This window comes from Colletotrichum destructivum, chromosome 7 (genome assembly GCF_034447905.1).
Source record: "Colletotrichum destructivum chromosome 7, complete sequence".
Lineage (NCBI taxonomy): Eukaryota > Fungi > Ascomycota > Sordariomycetes > Glomerellales > Glomerellaceae > Colletotrichum > Colletotrichum destructivum.
Genome location: NC_085902.1, coordinates 3,612,159 through 3,632,009, shown reverse-complemented (window position 1 = coordinate 3,632,009; position 19,851 = coordinate 3,612,159). Strand labels below are relative to the sequence as shown.

General features: G+C 52.4%; 7 protein-coding genes across 7 annotated transcripts; 4 read left to right on the top strand and 3 right to left on the bottom strand.

The window, feature by feature from the left end:
• Positions 1–533: 533 nt before the first annotated feature.
• CDEST_11672 (Putative flavin monooxygenase, FAD/NAD(P)-binding domain superfamily) lies at positions 534–2,672 on the top strand (the record flags this gene model as incomplete). Its single annotated transcript, XM_062927828.1, has 5 exons — positions 534–704; positions 796–1,290; positions 1,357–1,606; positions 1,664–2,053; positions 2,113–2,672. The coding sequence occupies 5 exons, from the start codon at positions 534–536 to the stop codon at positions 2,670–2,672; spliced, it is 1,866 nt and encodes a 621-aa protein (XP_062783879.1).
• A 405-nt stretch (positions 2,673–3,077) lies between these two features.
• Positions 3,078–4,505, bottom strand: CDEST_11671 (Putative Tle1 phospholipase; the record flags this gene model as incomplete). Its single annotated transcript, XM_062927827.1, has 2 exons — positions 3,078–4,233; positions 4,291–4,505. 2 exons carry the CDS (start codon positions 4,503–4,505, stop codon positions 3,078–3,080), a joined length of 1,371 nt encoding a protein of 456 aa, XP_062783878.1.
• Positions 4,506–5,909: 1,404 nt separating this feature from the next.
• On the bottom strand, positions 5,910–7,312 carry CDEST_11670 (uncharacterized protein; the record flags this gene model as incomplete). The annotated part of the gene is made up of 7 exons (XM_062927826.1): positions 7,292–7,312; positions 7,163–7,230; positions 6,864–7,091; positions 6,679–6,767; positions 6,555–6,620; positions 6,415–6,482; positions 5,910–6,322 (listed from the first exon to the last, which is right to left on the bottom strand). Exons 1-7 carry the CDS (start codon positions 7,299–7,301, stop codon positions 5,910–5,912), a joined length of 942 nt encoding a protein of 313 aa, XP_062783877.1. The 5' UTR covers positions 7,302–7,312.
• A 2,938-nt stretch (positions 7,313–10,250) lies between these two features.
• On the top strand, positions 10,251–12,311 carry CDEST_11669 (Putative Galactose-binding-like domain superfamily, galactose mutarotase-like domain superfamily). Its single transcript, XM_062927825.1, has 5 exons — positions 10,251–10,462; positions 10,546–10,975; positions 11,030–11,214; positions 11,269–11,911; positions 11,969–12,311. The coding sequence occupies exons 1-5, from the start codon at positions 10,332–10,334 to the stop codon at positions 12,176–12,178; spliced, it is 1,599 nt and encodes a 532-aa protein (XP_062783876.1). The 5' UTR covers positions 10,251–10,331; the 3' UTR covers positions 12,179–12,311.
• Positions 12,312–12,725: 414 nt separating this feature from the next.
• CDEST_11668 (Putative dolichol-phosphate mannosyltransferase subunit 3) lies at positions 12,726–13,883 on the top strand. The gene is made up of 3 exons (XM_062927824.1): positions 12,726–12,917; positions 13,001–13,069; positions 13,168–13,883. Exons 1-3 carry the CDS (start codon positions 12,870–12,872, stop codon positions 13,333–13,335), a joined length of 285 nt encoding a protein of 94 aa, XP_062783875.1. The 5' UTR covers positions 12,726–12,869; the 3' UTR covers positions 13,336–13,883.
• A 1,860-nt stretch (positions 13,884–15,743) lies between these two features.
• CDEST_11667 (uncharacterized protein) lies at positions 15,744–16,689 on the bottom strand (the record flags this gene model as incomplete). Its single annotated transcript, XM_062927823.1, has 2 exons — positions 15,744–16,561; positions 16,650–16,689. 2 exons carry the CDS (start codon positions 16,687–16,689, stop codon positions 15,744–15,746), a joined length of 858 nt encoding a protein of 285 aa, XP_062783874.1.
• Positions 16,690–19,022: 2,333 nt separating this feature from the next.
• On the top strand, positions 19,023–19,358 carry CDEST_11666 (uncharacterized protein; the record flags this gene model as incomplete). The annotated part of the gene is made up of 3 exons (XM_062927822.1): positions 19,023–19,193; positions 19,250–19,261; positions 19,314–19,358. The coding sequence occupies 3 exons, from the start codon at positions 19,023–19,025 to the stop codon at positions 19,356–19,358; spliced, it is 228 nt and encodes a 75-aa protein (XP_062783873.1).
• Between the last annotated feature and the right edge of the window lie 493 nt (positions 19,359–19,851).

The window sequence follows — 19,851 nt, the reverse complement described above, 5'->3', positions numbered from 1 at the left end:
GCTCTGGGCTGGAGTAAGCGGTCTTTAGGGCCCTCTATCTCTCATCTGGCCCTGGGAAGAGGACGAGACTCAGACGACCCCCCCGGAAGTGAAAGGCCAGATGAGACCGAACCAGCCAGGCGGCCCGGTGGCACACCTCCTTTTATCTCCTTCATCCGCCGAGATTCGCCGTCCTTAGTAGTGTGTGTGTGCCTCAGAGTTGTCTGTGCGGATGCTAGTCAAGGTGTGAGGCAAGTCATATTAAGACCAAACCGGTTTCCCCCCGTCGTCCCATCTCCGGGCTCCCATTCCCGTTCCTTTCACGGATGGACTGCCACTAAATTATCTCTCACGTCCACCTTTCGATTCCCAATCTCCCCGTGCTCCTCGAATCCTCGTGGCGCTGAAGGGCGTGTGCTCTGATGCCCTTTTTCTTCTCCAAAAACCAACCCCTTTCCCGCCGAACTTCACCTTATGCTTTTTAACATCGGAGGACCCTGCAAAGAAGGCGCGCGCTGGAAGTTTACTGCCGTCCGCTCGCGGGAACTAAAATCATGCCGCTCAGAGTAGCTGTCGTTGGTGCCGGACCTGCGGGCCTGGTGACGGCTAGATACCTCAAGTGGGCGCACTTGTACTTCGCGATTGAGCCCATCGAGGTCCGCGTCTTTGAGGCGGAGGAGGATATCGGAGGCACTTTCAAGTATAGAGTCTACGAAGATGCAGAGGTGAGTTCCCACAACCAAGCATGATCGTTTCGCTAGAGCGCGTCCCCTCCACCGAGTAGAGACATCAGGCTCACAGCAGCATGGCCCACAGCTCGTGTCGTCCAAGTATCTCACCGCCTTCTCCGACCACCGCCTATCGCGAGACGCTCCTGACTATGTCACTCCGGAGCTTTATGTGCAGTATCTGAACGAGTATTGTGACCGGTTTGAACTACGCCATCATATCGAATGCTCGTCCAAAGTGACACGGGTCCATCGAGTCGAAGATGGAGGCCACATCGTCACTGTTACTCGCTCCAATGGCACAACCCTGGATTACGCATGCGATGCCGTCGCCGTCTGCTCCGGCCTCAACGTCGAGCCGAGGATCCCGCCCATTAAGGGTCTCGAAAAGGTTCCAAAGGTTCTTCACTCGTCACAATTCAAGTCCCGAGACCAGCTACGAGACATCAAGAGTGAGAAGCCGACTGTCGTTGTCGTCGGCACCGGAGAGACCGGCCAAGACCTCGGCCAGCTTGCCGCCACAACTGAAAACGTGCGGCACGTTGTCATGTGTCACAGGGACGGCTTCGTCGTGGCACCCAAGGTATGCCCATCGCCCTACTACCCTACCGGTGACCTAAAACTACCGGTCCGGTGTTGACTTGCATAGACTGCGCCGGCCCCTGTCATGTTCGGGTTTTGGGGCAAGGGCGGAGATATCAAGGAGAAGCCCGTTGACTGCTCCATCGCTAGTTTGTTCGACACTGCATATGTGCCCCCAAAGCTTCAGTCAAGCCAACTCCTTTGGGAATTCTACAACCGGCAGATCGACGTCACTTTCTCGCTTATCGGTGGAGCGGCTGTTGGTTGGGACCAACTTGTCGGCGGCATGCCTCGGGAAAGGATGCACATCGATCACTGTATGGCCATCTCCGCTTCAATCCCATGCAGCCACGAAAGCTGACCAACGACCGTAGTCTTTCCGGCTAAATCTACTCGAGCGATTCCCTACATTTCCGCCCCCTGGCGCCGTCCGCTATCGACCATGGAGCGAATCCGTCGGTTCCTGTTCTACATCAAGGAGTACGACGTCGACACGAAGGGTAGATACATTGATGTGGCGCCGTGGCCCGAGTACGTCGATGAAGACGGCGTCATGCACTTCCGCGATACCGGAAGGCCAGAGTCCGAGAAAATGCGGCACATGGTCGTGAAGCCAGACGTGGTCGTGTTTGCGACAGGATACACGCGTCGGTTCCCGTTCTTGGACGAGAGTTATGGCACACCCGACACGGCGGATGTGCGGGCCATATACCACAGCAACGACGTTTCTGTTGGCTTCATCGGATTTGTGAGGCCTAATCTGGGTAAGTTTCCAAGTAGGATGTGTCAAAAAGCTTTTGCCTGACACTGATACGATATCAAGGAGCGATTCCCACCCTGGCTGAGATGCAAACGCAGTTCTGGATTCTTCGCCTTCTGCAGTCAAAGTACCCCAACGTCCCTGGCCTCGAGACTTCACCAAGAGACCTCCCCCTTGATCCAAACGCCCTTCCCGGGTACGATATAGACTGGAAGCTCCACCCTCGTTGCGGCCGGGATCCCTGGGCCGAGAAGCGTGGCGTTGATCACGAGAGCTACGTCTACCAGCTGGCCCTCGACATCGGATCCGCCCCGCGCATCAGCTACGTCTTCTCCAAGGGCTTCAGGGCCTTTTACACGTGGGCCATGGGCAGCAACTTCAACGCCAAGTTCCGCCTGGTGGGCCCGTGGAAGAACGAAGAAGAGTCGCTGCGCATCATGCGCGGCGAGCTGTTTGACATTGTCAAGCAGTCTGGCGGTCTCCTGTACATGTTTTGTAATACCGTGATACCCTTATGCATGTTTGGGGCGATGAGCGTGGCCATTCACACCTGGGACTGGACCAAGAGCGTGTTCAGCCCGTGGAGGCGGAGGAAGGGCCAGATTCGCCTTCCAGAATGTTGATTACGACTTGACGACTTTTTTTTTTCTTTCTTTTTTTCGAGCCCAGATCCTTGGGCTTGCAACCTTCAGCGCGCAGGTAATTCTGTTTTTTCTTCCGACAAGGAAGTAACCCGTAAGTCTTAACCATAATCAGGTAGATTGGCGCCCAGCACACACAATGGAATAGTCATCTGTATGAGGAAGTTTGAGCATAGGTCGCCTTCCGTGTGAGCAGAGACTATGTGGCGAACCTAATCTTCCAGATGACTTGCATCTCCGGACTCTCGAAAGTGATCAAGCACGTCATCTTCCACCATGGCACTACTACAAGATATATGACACTGAAACCGTACATCTTACAAGCGAACTTTCAGCCCCTCCCTCTAATACTGTACAAATGAACAGACACAAGCGAAACTCGACAGGCTATCGTTTCAGCAACCATTCATCGTATGAGGTTGAAGGATATCGCGTCTCAGCCTGCTCGTCGGCCGGCGTCGAGCTCGACGGAAGGTCGGCCAACTTCTGAATGATCCTGCCGTCCAGATCGGGATCGGGTCCTCTGTAGTTGTACACGGAGGCGTTGAACTCGGGGATGGACCTTGGTCTACAGGCAAAGACCAACTGGTACAGCTGCGTGTTCTGCCATTTCCCAAAGGCGGTCGACAACGCCAGATCTAGATACCTTCCAAAGGGGGCGAACTGCAGAATGCGGTTGTAGACATCCCCTTCGCCAACATCTTCCCCTTTAAGAATGCAGTCTTTGAGTCTGTCTAGTTCACGAGATATATTGCCCTTGGGGATGATGAAGCCCGAAGGGTCGTGAGTGTCGATGCACTCGAGCATCCACTTGAGGACGAGATCGGCGAGGACCTCGTTTGGCGAGATTGTCCTGCTCGCCCAAGTCCAAGCGGGAAGCACGTTTTCGAGCCTTTGGGGGAGGACGCCCCTGACCATCTTGAACTGCTGCCGGCAGATGTCGTAGTGCGTACCGGGGAACCAGCGCTCGTTGATGCCGTACGACGGCCCGTACTCCGTGTCGCGGGAGATGAGGCATGGTTGGAAGGCGTACAAGCGATCGTGCAGCGAGACGGCGTGGTAGACCTCGGACACGACGCTCGAGACGTGCTGGTCGTAGAACTTGGGCCAGTCGATGCCAAGGGAACCGGCAAACTCGGGAATCCCACGCTCGCCCACCGTGTCGAATATTCCCATGAAGCGGATGGGCGGCTCAATGACGTCCCCGTCGCCGATGAGGGCCCAGCTGTTCTTCCTTCTGAAGTCCCTGGACTTCTCGCTCTTTGGCGCGTTGGGCTCCGAAGGGCATCGGTAGATGCGGTAGACCTCCTGGCAAAGCTGGTGAGTCTTTTCCTCGTCCACGTCGCCGTTCGGTTGGTAGACCGGCTTCACGATGCCGCAGTTGTTGATCATGCCGGCCAAGGAGCGGACGACGTAGGCCCCCTTCGAAGCTCCAAACAGCCAAATTTCTGTTTCCTGTGGTGTGTACCCATGGACGAGATACTCGTACGCGTCGATGCATTGGTGCTCGATGTCTTGAACGTTGAGCCCGCGAACTACATGGCTTCAACGGATCCGGTCAGTTTGCGAGAGCAGCAGGTCTTGGGTATGATAGACTGACTCCATGAAGGTACTGGCCACGGGGGTGCTGTTGACATAACGGGCTTTGCCTGAAGGGTGAAGGTGGGCGAAATCATCGTCTTTCGGGAGTCTGGCACCTCCCCAAATCATGTTCGCCAGCTTGAAAACATTGGACTCTGCACCCCGTTCTCGTCCACACCAAGAACCATCTGAAAGCACGACCAGGGGATTCTTCTGTGGGCCCCGGTAGGACATGATGATCGTGCCAGTCGACTTGGCCAGAGTAGAGGAAGGGAAACAGTCAAGCAATGGCATGGGACTTTTCATCACTCCGAAGTGGCAGTCTGGGGTTGTATATTATGCGCTCTAGCGCCACTCACGGAATGTTGCTTCGAATTACTGCTCGAACGAGACCATTTTTTAAAAGTTTGGGCGTGTCTTGAATTCCACAGCAAGAGTGTTTTGACTCACGATCCGATTATAATCCTTGGAGTCACCATCAGTGTCGTTTCGTTGAAGCACGCGTAGCGATGACTTCACCGCATCAAGGTTTCTACATGAGGCACTTGTAATCATTATGGAACTGTGTCCCTACGACTCCAACGCATCACTACTGTTTCCAGGAGCACAAAGCCGCGAATCGGCAGCCAACTTACAAGGCAAAATTCAGGCCAAGAAGTCCATCCTTCTCCATATCGTCAATGCCTTCTCGATACAGAAATGCTTTTTCGACTCCTACGCCATACGAAGGGTCCAGTTCTCTTGAGTCATTCCAATTTGGTGTTGTGTTGGCCCAGACTGAAGACATTCACAGCCTGATTAAATGGCCATGTCTCTGTTTGCGTATTTTGGCATGTAGAGCCCCTCCCCTTCAGGATAATTGAGGAAGGGCTTTTCCAGTATAGCATCCGGCATTGTCATCTCCCGAAAACCAGAGTGTTGGAGCTAAACTGTGCATAATCTCAGCGAACCTTGTAGGGCTCCATCGGCGTTCCTAATCCGTGTGGCTCGTTTGTCTATGCCCTTGAGCTAGGCGGTCACACGATGGCCGTCAGTTCCAGGCCCTGACACCCCCTAGTTCTTTGGAATGCAAGTTGTTTTCTTCGAATTCGTTTACAGAAGCGACTAAGGGGCCAGTAGTGCCTCGCCAATACCGTTGAAGTCCACGCAGCAGCGGATCTTAGGTTGCAGCGTAGCGCTACCTGGCATCCAATTATAGGGCGCTTGGTCTAGGGGTATGATTTTCGCTTCGCATCACGGTCTAACTCTTCTAAAGGGTTAGCATCATGCGCTTGCTTGTGAAAGGTCGTGGGTTCAATTCCCACAGTGTCCATCAATTCTTTTTGCAGTCGTCAGGATCGCCAGTCGTCACCCTGTATTTTGACTTAATTAGTTTTTTTGGGGGGAAAATCAGATCTCATGACTAGACCCACGATTCTTTGATGCTTGAAACACGGTGTGATGAGTAATGTAGATAGACAGAGGTGTATCGAGCAAGAGGTGAGTGGCCCTTAGATTCGGGCTTCTTTTGTCATGAATATTACCTCTACGTCTCGTTTCTGCATGTGACTCGAGGACTTCAAGGCATTTCACTATTTCACGAAAAAGCATGACAACCCTCAAAAGTTAAAAGTCCTTCCATTTCTCCTGCCAGACGCTTCAGACTGTCTTCAGTGTGCCCTCATTCGTCGCAGCCTCAACATCTATGTCGTCGGCCTTTGTGCGGGAAGCAATAGTTGTACTACGAGGCGTTGCGGTGTTGTTTTCTTGGCGGTCAAGATGGACCGTTCCTCCCCGGGAGCCCCCCCTCTCGGTTTGAAGCTCTAGACTACCCGGGACACTGTGATATCCTCGATGGCCCGTCGTTGTGATACCCCACCAAAACCGGCTTCGCTGACGAGGGAAAGAGTTGTTCGCCGCCGGGTATAGATTGCGTGGTCGCTTCGGTGCAGATACCTGTCGGCGGCGAAACGAGACTCGGCGAACCAGGGCCGTCATCCCCGGCATACAGGCGCAGACAACGCTCAGATGAATCTCGACCGAGGACCATATGCAGAGAGATTTGAAGTCGTCTGCAAGATCACTAGTGTCAGCGTGTGTGGGCAATAACTGCGATGGTGCTGAAAGTGGATGATGGAAACGGCTCGCCAGCCGGTTCACTTACACATTGGATTGGGTGTGGCTCCGAAAATGAGGACGGTGCTCAAACGAATACAGCTAGCTACAGTTACGCTGTATTCGTCAAGTACAAGTCAACCTCCAGACATCGGGAGTAAATGCCGTGCTTTGGGTTTGGTGACTCACATTAGGCCGACGAGAAATATCAGGCTTGTGCCGATCTTCTTCCTCAATGTCCATGAAACGGAGAAGCTACAGGGGTTTGGTGAGAACTCTATAGACCATGCCTCACCCGTATGGCGATACTTACAACTGTGTGACGGGAAGAAGAATGAGGGTTAGGTCCAGTCCAATATTGATGCCGCTGTAGAGGAAGGTGATGAGCAACAAGTTCCCGCGCTTTTGTGTGAATGTTAGCCCCGGAAGCCGGTGTGAAAACAATACGCTGGCGGAGACAACGAGTATTTAGATGCCTGGTTCTTCGATTTTGCTTACCGTTCCTTCGTGAAGACCATCCCAGAACGTCCAACTGTAGCTGATAGGTTGGTTGGCAAACACAGCGTGGAACATATATGCTGTACCGAAAACAATAGTGCCTGCGAAGAGAGCATGGCATATTTTCCGCACCCACGGCTCGAAGAAGATTCTTAAGTAGAAGATGATGATCGAGATCTTCGTTGCGCATATGACTATAATGTAGAAGATCTCTTCGATGAAGAAAATCTTGCATCGAATCGTTACTCGGGAATGTACTTGGCAGGCTGGCTAGTCGTTAAGTGGATGTTTCTACTCACAAGCAGGATTTTCGTAATGTCATCGGGTGCGACCATCCAGGTGTCTTGGCCAAGGCCTGCGTTGATCGCTGGAGACTGGTTAGGACGAATGCCTCTTTTACTCGAGTGGGATTTGGTTTCATCACTTACCCATCTGCATTGGTATGTCTCCCGCTACCAGAAAAATCTTTGACACGATACTGTTACCAAGCAAACTACAAGTAACTCGTGCAGAATGTGAAGGACAAGAGTTACCAGAGAAGTGACGATGATCCAATCATCCGTGGAAAACGTCGATCCTGCGCTGAGAACGGGGTTCTTCGAGAGAAGTCGTGCGGTCACAGATATCAAAGCAGCAGTAAAAAGTGACCACATAATCGAGCTTTGGTTATTATTGAGCCTTATGGGTTCCCCGCAAAACGTCTTCTGGTATCTTAGGCCCCCTAGACACACGAGAAACTCATCAGTTATCCAGGTAAACTAGCATATAGCCTTGGATACGTACGAAGGGTGTCGGGAATAGTGCAATTGCTTTCTAAGCATGTCTGCGTGGCTTCAATGCGCTCTTGGTTCGCACATACGCAGCTTGAATTCGACGGCTGGCACCCCGGCTTGAACAGCTCGGCCGTGATACATCGATTCTAGTTGGAAGCAAGTCAGTTCCTTGTTTGACTCGAAAAGTCATCCCCCATCCGAACTGATCTTACTGTGCATTCTGAAATATCAGGCGATGACTCAAGCAAGTCATTCGTCGCTGGCATGTTTTGACGTGGTGCTGCATCAGGCAGACCTTGGGTAGCAAGGAGTGCCGGCGGCGCAAGAGTCACATCAGCGAGGACGAGAAGCCTGGTCAACAACAGTGCCCGTCGATTCATATGTCTTGGACGGAGGTTCGAGTCGGCAATTGCGTTTTCGCTTCTTAGGGTCTTTTTTTTTTCCCGTCACAACCAGATCGTGAGATAGTGTTAAGACCGACGGCAAGATGAGAACGTCGACCGGGACATGGATGACACCGAGGTCAGGACTCTACATATGCAGAGCAGAAAATCTCGGAGCAAAAACTATTGAGTTAACGCATGGGAGCATCATGAACTGTTCGCTGAAAGCGACCACATGTAGCATCTGCGTGCTGCTGCGTTTAAGGTTTTGGCCAATGTTCATACTTTTATCACCCAATTGCTCGGATCCTCGGACTTCCCACACCCGAGCGCTATTGGGCCTTTCGTGTTTCCCACTGACCAAAACCGATCAGGAGCATGGGAGGCCATGCTCTCATACTTTCTAGAACGGCAGTGTATTTCTTATGTACGACACTCGCGGAGTCGCGGCAAGTTCGGCACATGGACGTGACTTCCAAGTGGCATTCTCGATCTGGAGGACAGCACCCCATGCCGATTAAGTTTGTCTCTCTCCACCAGCATCGATCTATCTCGTATTGATTCTTGCTTGAGTTCTGACGACTGGCAATTGCCGTCGGTTATTTCCAAGGCAAATTACCGCCATTTGGGGGCAGCCACGGTTTTCAATGCTTATTGCGCAGTTGGCCGTCTTCCTCAACATGCACAAAATGTTCACGAGATACCTGATTCCCAAACTTAAGACCAAATCGTTTCGTAAGGTCCGATTGCCTCTTTTCTGGGTGACAGTTTTTAGCTAATGACGATCAAGCTGTAAACATAACCCGCTGGAAAACTCTCCACGATGCTTCCCTAGACCATGTATAGGATCTGCATGGGGATGATCTCTCTGGGGTTGGAGCAGATCGTCAGCCGTAATCGCTGTTTGCACCGCCTGTCCCAGCCATTGTTGTTCAAGTCTACCGTGTTCGTTTGCGTACTTAATGAAGAAAAAGCCCAGGTGATATGGAACTGAGAATCAGCAAAGGTCATTTTCTCCCTCGGGCTCGGCCTCTCGTTGTCTTCGGTGTGCCGAGGGTGGCTGTGAACAAATACTAAACCTGACACACTCCGGAGGCCGCGTTGCATTGTGAATTTCCCCTGTGTGTTCATCCCACTTCGTGCCAAGAATGCCTTCGGATAGCAGGTGCGCCAGATTGCTTTGCAGGCGATGCATTCGCTCCTTGCCCCTGAACTGCGACAAAAACTCGCACCTCTCGACTTGTGGCCATCATGACCGATGGCCCGACTGGATTGATGAAGTTGTCTATGGGTCAGTACCGATCTTCCTACGGGCGGCCGAGTGCGTTTGATTCAAGACCACGAGCACGGCACAGGCAGCCATCCGAGCGTGTGGTGCGGCCTTTTTTGACACAAGAGACAATTGAACAGCAACCGTCCCCGTGAATCAGTTCATCCCTTCGTCTGATCATTGCATATTTGCGGTCAGGAGATAATAGCATCTGGCCTACTGTTCAATGGCTCACGTCGCCGGTCATCACCATGATCAATCATTACCTGCCAAACACATCATGCAACGTCCTCATCCAGTAGCATTGTCCACGCCCATGAGGAAACCAGCTATATGAACAAGTGTCTAGAGCAAGTGCTGTAACTAGCGTAAATAACAAATTCCCAGTTTCCTCGCATGGCTGTTCCTGGGATTGAGAGATACAGTGTTAGGAGTTGATGGCATCATCGTTCAATAGTTCAAGGCCAATCAACAAGAGGCTAGTTGGTCCTTGGTCGGCGGTCAAATCTAGTGATTACAGAACAGGGCGTCCGTCATTTCCGGGCCTCGTCAAGATTCTATCTTTAGAGAGCGTCAGTCAACGTCCAAGGGTACCACAAGTCCTGCAACTATATCGTAGACTTGCAGTAAATGACACTCAATGCTAAGACGCCGTAATTTCCCCAGAAGACTTGGTCAGCACCTCCCGTGTGGCTGAATGCTTCTACTCAGGGCTGTCTCAGGTAGACGGCGACGGCTCACGTCATGAGCCTCCACCAATCGTGTCACAGACCGACGTCCTGTGCTCTACCAGGATAGGCAGGTCAGAGAGAGGGGAAATCGCCAGAAAGGCGCAACCGATCGGCGGTTATCTTAATCAAGCTTTCGGGGCAATCTATCACGAGCCGATAGCCGCCTCACTATACCCCCTCGCCGCGGAAGCCGGTGTCGTTCAGTCATTGCTGATGGAAATTTGCCCAGACATTGTTGGGCTTTATAGCCATTGCCTTGGTCATTCCTTTTTTCCAGATCACCACCAAGCTTGTTTGCGCTCGTCAAGGAAATGTATCGCTTTGGAGTTACCTTTGGTTTGGCCCTTCTGTGTGGAAGGGTGTTTGCTGCTTTTGGCCTGGAAGAGTCAAACTCCACGTACAAAGTCGATACCGATGGCGGACTCATCTTTGAAGTGGACCGGTGAGTCGATTACACATACTGGCCAATCACCAAGTCCTAATTGGCCGCCAAACCAATGCCACTGATACTGATGGGACGGCTAGATCAAACGGTGACATCGTCAGCCTTCTTTTCAATGACGTCCAGTACCAGGGAACGACGAAGATGTCCCAGATCAACTCCGGCTTGGGCTCATCGACCGTCACAGCCGAAACTGTAAACGGCACCGTCAAGATCACCGTGCAGGCCGGGTCGCAGCCTCTGACGCACTACTACGTGGCGAAACCCAAAGACCCGACAATTTACATGGCGACTCACATCACCGGCGAGATCAAGCCCGGAGAGCTCCGCTGGCTTGCAAGACTTCAGCGCAAGCAGGTACCGACTGGAGTGCACGGCGACGTTGCCAATCTCGATGGGTGCACAGCGTTTGAGGGCAAAGACACGTTCAAGTGTCCGGATGGCACCACGAGGTGCAAGATGTACACGTCTGATCGGTTCATCGATGACAAGGTTCATGGCGTGACGGGCGAGGTGAGTGAAGAACAGGATATCAGTGACCGAAGTGCGACTAACCCCATCCTCAAGGGCGTCGGCGTCTGGATGATCATGCCCGGCAATGCATATGAGCACTCCGCCGGTGGCCCCTTTATGCGAGACATCAACTCGCAGAGCGGCGGAGACCAGGAGCTGTATTGGTACATGAACAGCGGCCACGTCCGCACCGAGCCTTGGCGGTTCGGTCTTCTAGGCCCCTACGCGATGCGCTTCACGTAAGAATTCCCAAGAATTGTACTCCTACACGCTTGCTGACGAATTGGAAAAAGAACTGGAGAAAAACCATCGGACGACCTCGATGTGTCCTTCTTTGACTCCTTGGATGTCAAGGGGTACGTGGCGGACAGCGGACGAGGAAGCGTTTCTGGTACAGCGGGCGGCGTCGCGGGTGACTTCGAGACGGTGGTCCACTGGTTTAATGAAGATGCCCAGTACTGGACCAAGGCAACCGACGGAAAATTCACGTCTCCTCTCATGAAGCCGGGGACGTACACAACAAAAGTGTACCGCAACGAGTTCCCCGTCGCCAACGGCACAGTGGTCATCACGGCCGGCGGCAAGGCCACCCAAGACATTGCATCCACCGAGTCCAAGCCGTCCGTCATCTGGCGCATCGGCGAGTTTGACGGACGGCCGTCCGAGCTGAAAAACGGCGACAAGATTGAGCGGATGCATCCGTCCGATATCCGCATGGCGCCTTGGGGAGGCGAGTTCACCGTGGGAAAGTCGCAAGCGAACGAATTCCCAATGGCTTTGTTCTCCAAGATCGGGGGCAATGCCACCGTCCAGTTCGACCTGACGGCCGATCAGTTGCAAGGAGTGACTCTGCGTGTGGGCACTACGCTGTCTTTCAAGGGCGGCCGGCCGAACGCCAGAATCAACGACTGGCAGGCGCCCGATCCCGGCGCTCCGGTGAGTCTTGTTGCCCGAATTCCCCGGATCGATGCAGTCGCTAACTACTTCGCATAGACGCTGATCGACTCTCGCGGGGTGACGCGGGGCGCTTACCGTGGGTTCGGCGATGTGTATACCTGGGACGTGCCGGCCGGTGAGCTGAAGCAGGGCGCCAACACTCTCACGCTGGGGGTTTTCGGGAATGGTGACAAGGAGTTTTTGAGCGCAAACTACGTCATTGACGCGGTCGAGCTGCAGGGTAAAGCAGGAGCCGGCAGCCCTTGAAATGGCACATTCTCCGGTAGCCGTTGGCATTGCCGGCACCTTGCTTGAGAGAGGGTGGTTGTGTACTGCAGCGACTCAACTTAATTGTATTTAAAAAGGATCACGTACAAAGCTATTAATAGGATGGCTATATGGGACTCTCTGTGTGACTTTTTATTTTATCTGTCGAGGCCCATTGTGGCCATCGTTGAGGACACTGACACCATCACGCCGAGTGGTCCTCTGATTATGGACGAGTTTCGAAAAAGTACTCCAGATCGAACAGTCTCCAGGCACTTCTCATCAGAATTGGATCGTTTTGACTGACGGAACATGCGTTGTTCGCGATAGGTTTTGCAAAGAGTCTGAACTCAACATCATCCGGGGCTGAGACCGAAGCTGCCAAGACTCCGGAGCTGTGAGGCGTCCGATAAAGTGTGCCCCGGATGGGTCCGACGCCTAAACTGCGGACAGTGATGCAGGGGCTGATGGTCCGAGCTCGACTTAGTCAGCTGCAGCTCCACCACGGTTTTTGGACAGCTTCGCGACTCCTTTTCGCTTTCAGCATCTGGCTCCAACCCAAAAGAAAGGAACACCATTGCGACCATCGTCAAGCGTTCCCAGTCACTCCTTTTTATGCCGCCACGATCGCCCCTACGCTGAATCAACTTACTCCGAGAAAGATCTCGACGACCGAATCCGCGCAGCAACCATGACTCGCGCCCAGCAGACCGTTTCCCTTGCGCTCCTCGTGAGCTCGGTACGACCCCTCCGCCCTCCCTCCCTAGCCAGCGATGCGATTCCCACCTCGTCAACGGACACATGCTGACCAGCCAACTCCAGCTCTATCTGGCCCTTTACCTCCAGCTCGTCCCGATTCCCGCCAAGATCCAAGACGAGATCGTCCCCGTTGTACGTTCTCCCTTCCTCCCCCTCCTCCCGCCTCGCTCAGGCTTCGTCAACCCTGATGGGCAACCCCTCGCTGACCTGACGTCCGCGCGCGCACACAGTTGCCCTTCTGGGTCCTCATCTCCTTCGGATCGTACCTCCTCGCCCGTCTCGGATACAACGTCATGACCTTCAACGATGTGCCCGAGGCGCACAAGGAGCTGATGGCTGAGATCGACGAGGCCGTTGTCGACCTGCGGAAGCTCGGCGTCGACGTTGACTACGACTAAACAGGGAGGAGATGCGAGATACCAGAGCCGGTATCAGGGTCAACAGGAAAGGGGAGCCAAGGTTGGGGAGTTCAGAGGGAGAAAAATCCGGGGATAAACATCTGGCTTAACGGAATCAAACTCGGCGGCTACGCACGGCTGAGATTACCGTGTTACTCGGAATTTCGCATTGGTGACGTGACTCTGTTTGGGATCACCTGCTGTCTTTGAGTCTTCACGTTCTAGCAACGGACCCGCTGCAGCCCTGTTGTTCTTTTTTCGAGCAGCAGGAAAAGCTGAGCTTCCCATACAGATCGTTACATGCTTCACCTCGGCTCTACCAAACCGTTTACGGAGGCATGCCAGCAGTGCTTGATGCAATGCAATGAACGGCTCATTCGGTACCTATGCTCGAGTCGATGGCATCTGCGAACACAAAGCATCAAAAGAACACGAACAGCAGGAGAGCGCTGGCGGCATCTGATGCACCGAATCAGAACCCGTGTTCTACTCTCACGGCTCAACGCTTGCTGCTGGTGACGGTTACTAATAAAGCAGCCACACTTCACATTGCCTCAGATTCGATGGGACCTGGCTAAACTTCGTGCGAGGGTTCCCGCTAGCTCACCACACTGTTGTAGCCGAACTGAAGACTGTCCAGATCCAAAGGGTAGAGCACGTGCGTCAACACCGAAAACGGCACCGCGTGGACCAAGTACCACCTTGGATGGAAGTTCGCCCTACCCGAGCGCCTTGAATTTCATACCGAACAAGGTGACTGAAAGCCAGGGGGATGAGGTACGTCGCTAGTCAAGGGTCGGCTTTTTGGTGCGCTTCGACTGTTCAATCGTGCGCCGGAACTCTAGCATCATGGTGCGGCTCATCTCGGTGGTCTTGACCGGGTTGACGCGGGACAAGAGATTCAGGCAGCCCTCTCGGAGATCCTTATGGTCCTGGTGTGTGCCTGCAGTAGAAAAGCACGGGAGCTGTTGCTGTTGCCCGTGGAACGCCGGAGTCTCTTCCTTCTGTGGCAGAGGTGCTGCGATATGGCGGATGGCTCTTGTGGCCTATGAAGAAAGCACTCGTGTTCTAGGGGGAAACCAACGGGCTCGTTCAACACAACAATTTGATGGACCCGATGGCGTAGCGTATCTAGGCCGTATGATCCAGAGTAAACTCTAGGGCTTAGAGAGTCTCGGAAGTGTCATTTCAGCAGTCACTCTGTGACGTTAGCTTCTTTGGCTAACTCAGCAAGTCGTAGATGAAAGGACGACTCAGAGGATGCGGCATTGACGAAGACAGCACCCGGGAGCAGCGCGTGGACATGATCCGACTCGACCCTCTTGGAAGGTCCAACGCTAATGATACCGACTGGTACTCTGGAAGACGAGTCGATGTGGCCGTAGAGGGGCGCATAAGATGAAGCACTGGCGCGGCTGTTTCCTCCAGGCCATCTCAGGATGATGCTTAAAATCGGGCAGCGAGGTCATCTTGATCCTCAGTTTTCGGCCTGCGTCGTGCCTGCTAGGGAATCCTTAAGGTCTCGACCGTTTTCTATCCCAAAGACTCTTCTGTCGTGATCAGCAATCGTCACAAGGAAACCTTAACAGCTCAGGATTCGTGAGTAAAGAATGCGTCGACCTGGACTTCTTCTATCTCCATTCGAACTTTTTTGATGTCTCGTCCCATGAAACCCCGTATGTAAATCCAGTGTGTTTTGTTTGAAACATTGAGATAGGTGTATCTTGAGTGGCCAGCCTTCGACTTCGGTTAGGGCTACGCTCCTTTATTGTGAAGAGAATAAATACATCACGATGAAGCTCTGCTTATCCTCGCTCTGTGGTTCCGTCGCCGAGGAAACAGCCTCTGGTGTAGGCCGTATCAGAAATTGGCAAAGCCCGTGTGGCTGACTACGCCTGGAGAAGCTGGGGCGAGACATACCCCGAGTTGTCTAGTGGTATTGCAAGATAAGCTAGAATACACTTGGGTGATTTCGCCCAGGCCTCAGGTCCGGTGTCAACAGTGGCCGGTCTGCTGTTGTATCATTTTGAGCGCCTGCTGTTAGCTATACATCCCATCAGCATGCAACGTTACGAAGACGCCACGTAGGTCTCTTTCACGCGTGGAATTATTCTCTTGAAAAAAGTCAACCGAGACCTTGATTAGCTTGAACAACCGCTGTTTGCAGAGCCGGACAAAGCGGCTTGAAAGTTTTGGGCGCTTGATGCCAACCTGTTTGAATCCGAGCTTGCGCGAACTACCTGGACCGCAGCGAAACTCCCGAAGTAACCGGGCGAACCGATGAAGGCCATCGTTACAGTCAACGTCGTTATGTCTCTTTGAAAACCTAGAGTCAGCCCGAAGTCGCGCTTACTGATAGTTGGCTCGGATTAAACTATTATTATGCAAGACTATGTAGTACTTGACTCCTATTTCCACGCTGGCTTCAGCGTGCGGACCCAGGCCTCAAAGCCTGCAAGCAGCATGGCTACGCGCTCCTGGTTCTGATAAGACCATATCCCGACAGCCACAGCACTCGAGGCCAGAATCCACGGCATCGCCATCCGGAAAGTCCGCTTCCCCATTGCCTTGAGGAACATGTCTTGCTTGGCCCTGACTCTCGCAACGTGCTCTTTCCTCTTGTTGGCCTGCGGGAACGGCACGTCAGGCACGGGCTTGCCGAGGAACGCGCACAGCGGCTCCCATCCCGTTTTCACGTCGTAGTCCAGCAGCCGGTCGGCGGGAACCGATGCCCGGATCTCGGCGTAGTGGCGGCGGTACCTGTCTCTCGCCTTGGAGCGCATCTCGCTCACGTTGCGCGCCTCATAGTAGCCCAGCATGATCTTGCGGATTGTCAGGCCGCCCGTCAGGCCCATCAAGCGGCCAAACACATTGATGATGAGGTCCGCGCGCCAGCCCCATGTCGTGCTGAAGATGGCCTCCTCCATGCTAGCATACCAACTCTCTATGTCTCGCTCCACCAGGATGACCTTGGCGTCGGGGTATGCGTCGATTAGCGGAAGCGCAAAGAACGAGCCCATGTCCGTGACGCCCTCGCACTGCCCAAAGACTCTGTCCCAGTCTGACCTCCCAAACGGTTTCCCATTATACGTTGGCAGTGTAGGAAAGAAGGCGTCGCTTGCGCGCGAGAAGGTCTCCCAATCATTGGGGTTGCTGATGGCTTGGATGCCGTGATGTACGTTCTTGTAACCCAATATGGTGAGAGCCTGGGTGATGGAGGCGGAAGCTGGTGTTGTTGATTGTCAGCTTGAGGCCCAAAGATGTGTAAGAGGCATAAGGTCGGGGGATACCGGCGGGATTTGCAATCTACTTGCCTGTTCTTGTCATGCCAAGAGAAAGGACCTGCATCTGCATGGTAGTCCCTTCCTGTCTTGGTTCCGGCTCAACTGTGTGCGCCATGACCAAAAGTTTCCAGTGAATGTATGCTTTTAACACTTGAGTTCTGCCCAAGGGCTAACGATTGTACAGCCCAGCTTGTGCAGTAAGTGCAACAAATGCCATGTGGCCATGTTTTAAACCCGATGCCAAAGATAAGTGCGTAAAGCGAGCTGGACATGTAGTCTTTCCTCATTCTCGATTATGACCACTGGCAGAGTATGTCCTGGACACGTGCTAGGTGTACCCAATCAAGCAGGGCTTCGACTGACTGTGATAAAGTCCCAGACGGGAAACGAAATGCCCACCTAAAAAATAAAAATAAAAAGAGTTTCAGCAGGGAGCAAGAGGGACACCTCGATAGCGCGACCACTATGTGTGGAGTTTTGAGGTTCCACTCCAACAAGACAACGGCGGACTGAATCGCGGCCTTTGGACTCTCCAACCATGTCCCAGCTGCAGAGCAGGCATCCCTGTGGCTACGAAAATCGAGTGCCGTTACTCAAGACTACATAACACAGGGGAACATGCTCGCATCTGCATGCCTAACCTGCTGCAACGCCAGGTGTTGTTGCCAACTTCTTGGGCACCCCGGCTGCCGTCAGGCGCCCTGACTCATGGCTCATTCACAACAGCTCCACTGCTCTACCCCCGAACGGCCAAAAAAACATTCATGTATCCGTACTAAGGTGAGCAAGGGTAGCAGAAGGAGGGGTATGTCGTTCGCTTTTGTCAAACCCTTGTGTTCTTGATATTTTTTTGGCAGTGAAAGTAATCTGGTATCTTAAATAGAAAACGAGAAAGTTAATAGCTTGACTAAAGATACTTTAACGCTCTTACGTGTGTACCGTCGAGTGAGAGTGGTTTTCAATCGTTTCCCAGGTATGTCCTCTGGGAAATGATACTTTACAGTGACCCTGCTGTTTACAGATGCAATGAACGTTACATAACAATGGGGAGTTCATACCTACAACTTGATACTGACTAATACGTCGGTCTCGCATTTGCCTACAAGCTGTTCCATAGGCAGAATCCGCAACTCTTGGTGACCTCAAGCCAAATGCTTCATGTCAAAGGGTGAAAAGCTATTCCCTAGAATGCAAAAGCAAAAAGTGGATTACTTAAGCCTTGAAAGATAACGTTGAAACTGTGAAGTCCGGGGCAAGGGAGTTTGGAGGAAAAGCGGAGGAAAAGCGGAAGGAAAGCGGAAGAAGAGTAGCGGAGAATGGACAGATTACAAATGCAGTCCCGTAAATTGTTGCCAAGGTTCCTTGTATTTACAATATCCACTGGGTGATGATACCCTATTCCTCTTAGCATGCGGCAACTTTTGGCAAGCTTCTCTGCTAACGTACATGATGCATTCTGACCACTGTGAACGACTGTTTTTTGGCGTAAGGATAGGTACACTGGTTTGTACGAATCAAAAACAACAGCATCAAAAATGATTGGTCTTTGCTGTTCCGGTGTCTGCGACAGCCTGTAGCAACGACGATCTCTGAATTCATGAATTAGTCAACAAGTGTGGTTGATCCTTGGTAGGATGGCTGACACGCGCTCTTTGCTCGGTCTCGGTTTACGGCCAACGGAATGTTTTAAAGTTGATTAGTACTATAATAAATCTTGCGTTACATCATCTTAATTGCAAAGTTCCTCCAGGGAGCTACTGTCGTGTGACTATGATGGCCGTTCTTCTTTCTATCAATTTATCGTAGCTCTCCTGCTCCTCTGGCGGTGTTTCCGGGCCTCATTGTCTGTATCAGCAGTGTCGCGACCGAGCCCCTTGCCCCTGGCAATAGAGCACCACGCCCTTTAAAACCTCTACCCTCTCCATCACCGGGCTATCCTAGGGGCTCTTGCAGAATTGGACATTAGTTGTCGCTCTTTTACATACAGCGCACTGTTACGTACTGATTGATGTGCGGAATAGCGCCAGCGGACCAAATTCTCTTGAAGTTACAGACATGTAGCCCATGGGACTCATGGTTAAGAGCGGGGGTTGGGTAGTTACACCGCTCAAATGACACTGTCCTTTCGGGAACTCTAGGGGTGATCCCTTACGAGGCTTCTAAATTGACATTCTGGGCATGCCGACGAAAATTGGCCCGGTTGCTCCGGTCCACGGTAGACAATAGAACCCGAATGGTTGACCTACAAAAAGTATTTAACAGATCGAAGCCCGATTATTCTTGACAGTTGTCTTGAAAGCCCAACAGACACTGAAAAACATTCATAACTACCGAAATACCGTACTTAAGAACAACTTAACTTATAGAACCCACCACTCATTCTTTTTCTCGAAAAAGGAAACGATGAACTTTAAGGTTGCTCTTGCCCTCCTCTTTGCTTCCGCGGCTATGGCAGTCCCAGGCCAGGTTCAAGACAGCAATGTCCTCGCTCGTGATCCTCAAAGAGGTCGTCCGGTTGGACCCCCCGGCCCAAGCTGCTGTTCATTCATCCCCGGTGAATGTAACTGCAGCTGCGTAAGTTCTCCAAAAACAAGTCTAACAATGAGACCTTGCTAATCGATTTGTTACAGTGCCCCTCCGGTGTATGTAGAGCGTTTCTACTAAGCTATGCAGTACTAACATGTTCTTGTGTAGGGGAATTGTGCCACTGCCCAGGACCCCAACGCTACCTGCCCTTAGATGGATGTTTTCCGTACTGGGTTTTGTGGGCACTTGGGCAGATCTCTTGCGATAGATTCTGGTTAAAGATCTATAGAAGGACAATAACGAGAAGCTTTGTTGCGCGAGTTCTTTTACAGGATCTTTACACATGTTTCACTGCGACATCAAGACTATATAACACAGTCTACAGATACCTAACTCAAGAAATCCATGGGTTTAAGATGTGATATCATACCAGCATATACACGATGCGTGTCAAGGCCGGACAGTCGGGTCGTTATACTGAGGCGATAGGGTGCAGGACAGGAGACACAGGCCGTATTGGGGGTCACCGGAGGGGCACCAGGGGCCTACTAGCGCCTCAACGAAAGGGGCCGGAGGATCATTTGCCCGTGAGGGGAACGTTGTGTAGAAAAGGCAAGCACCTCTACCTACCTGCATAGAAAAGGCAGGTCAAAATAATACAACTAACTAACCCCTACCTGCCTGTCAGCAACTCTACCACTCTGTG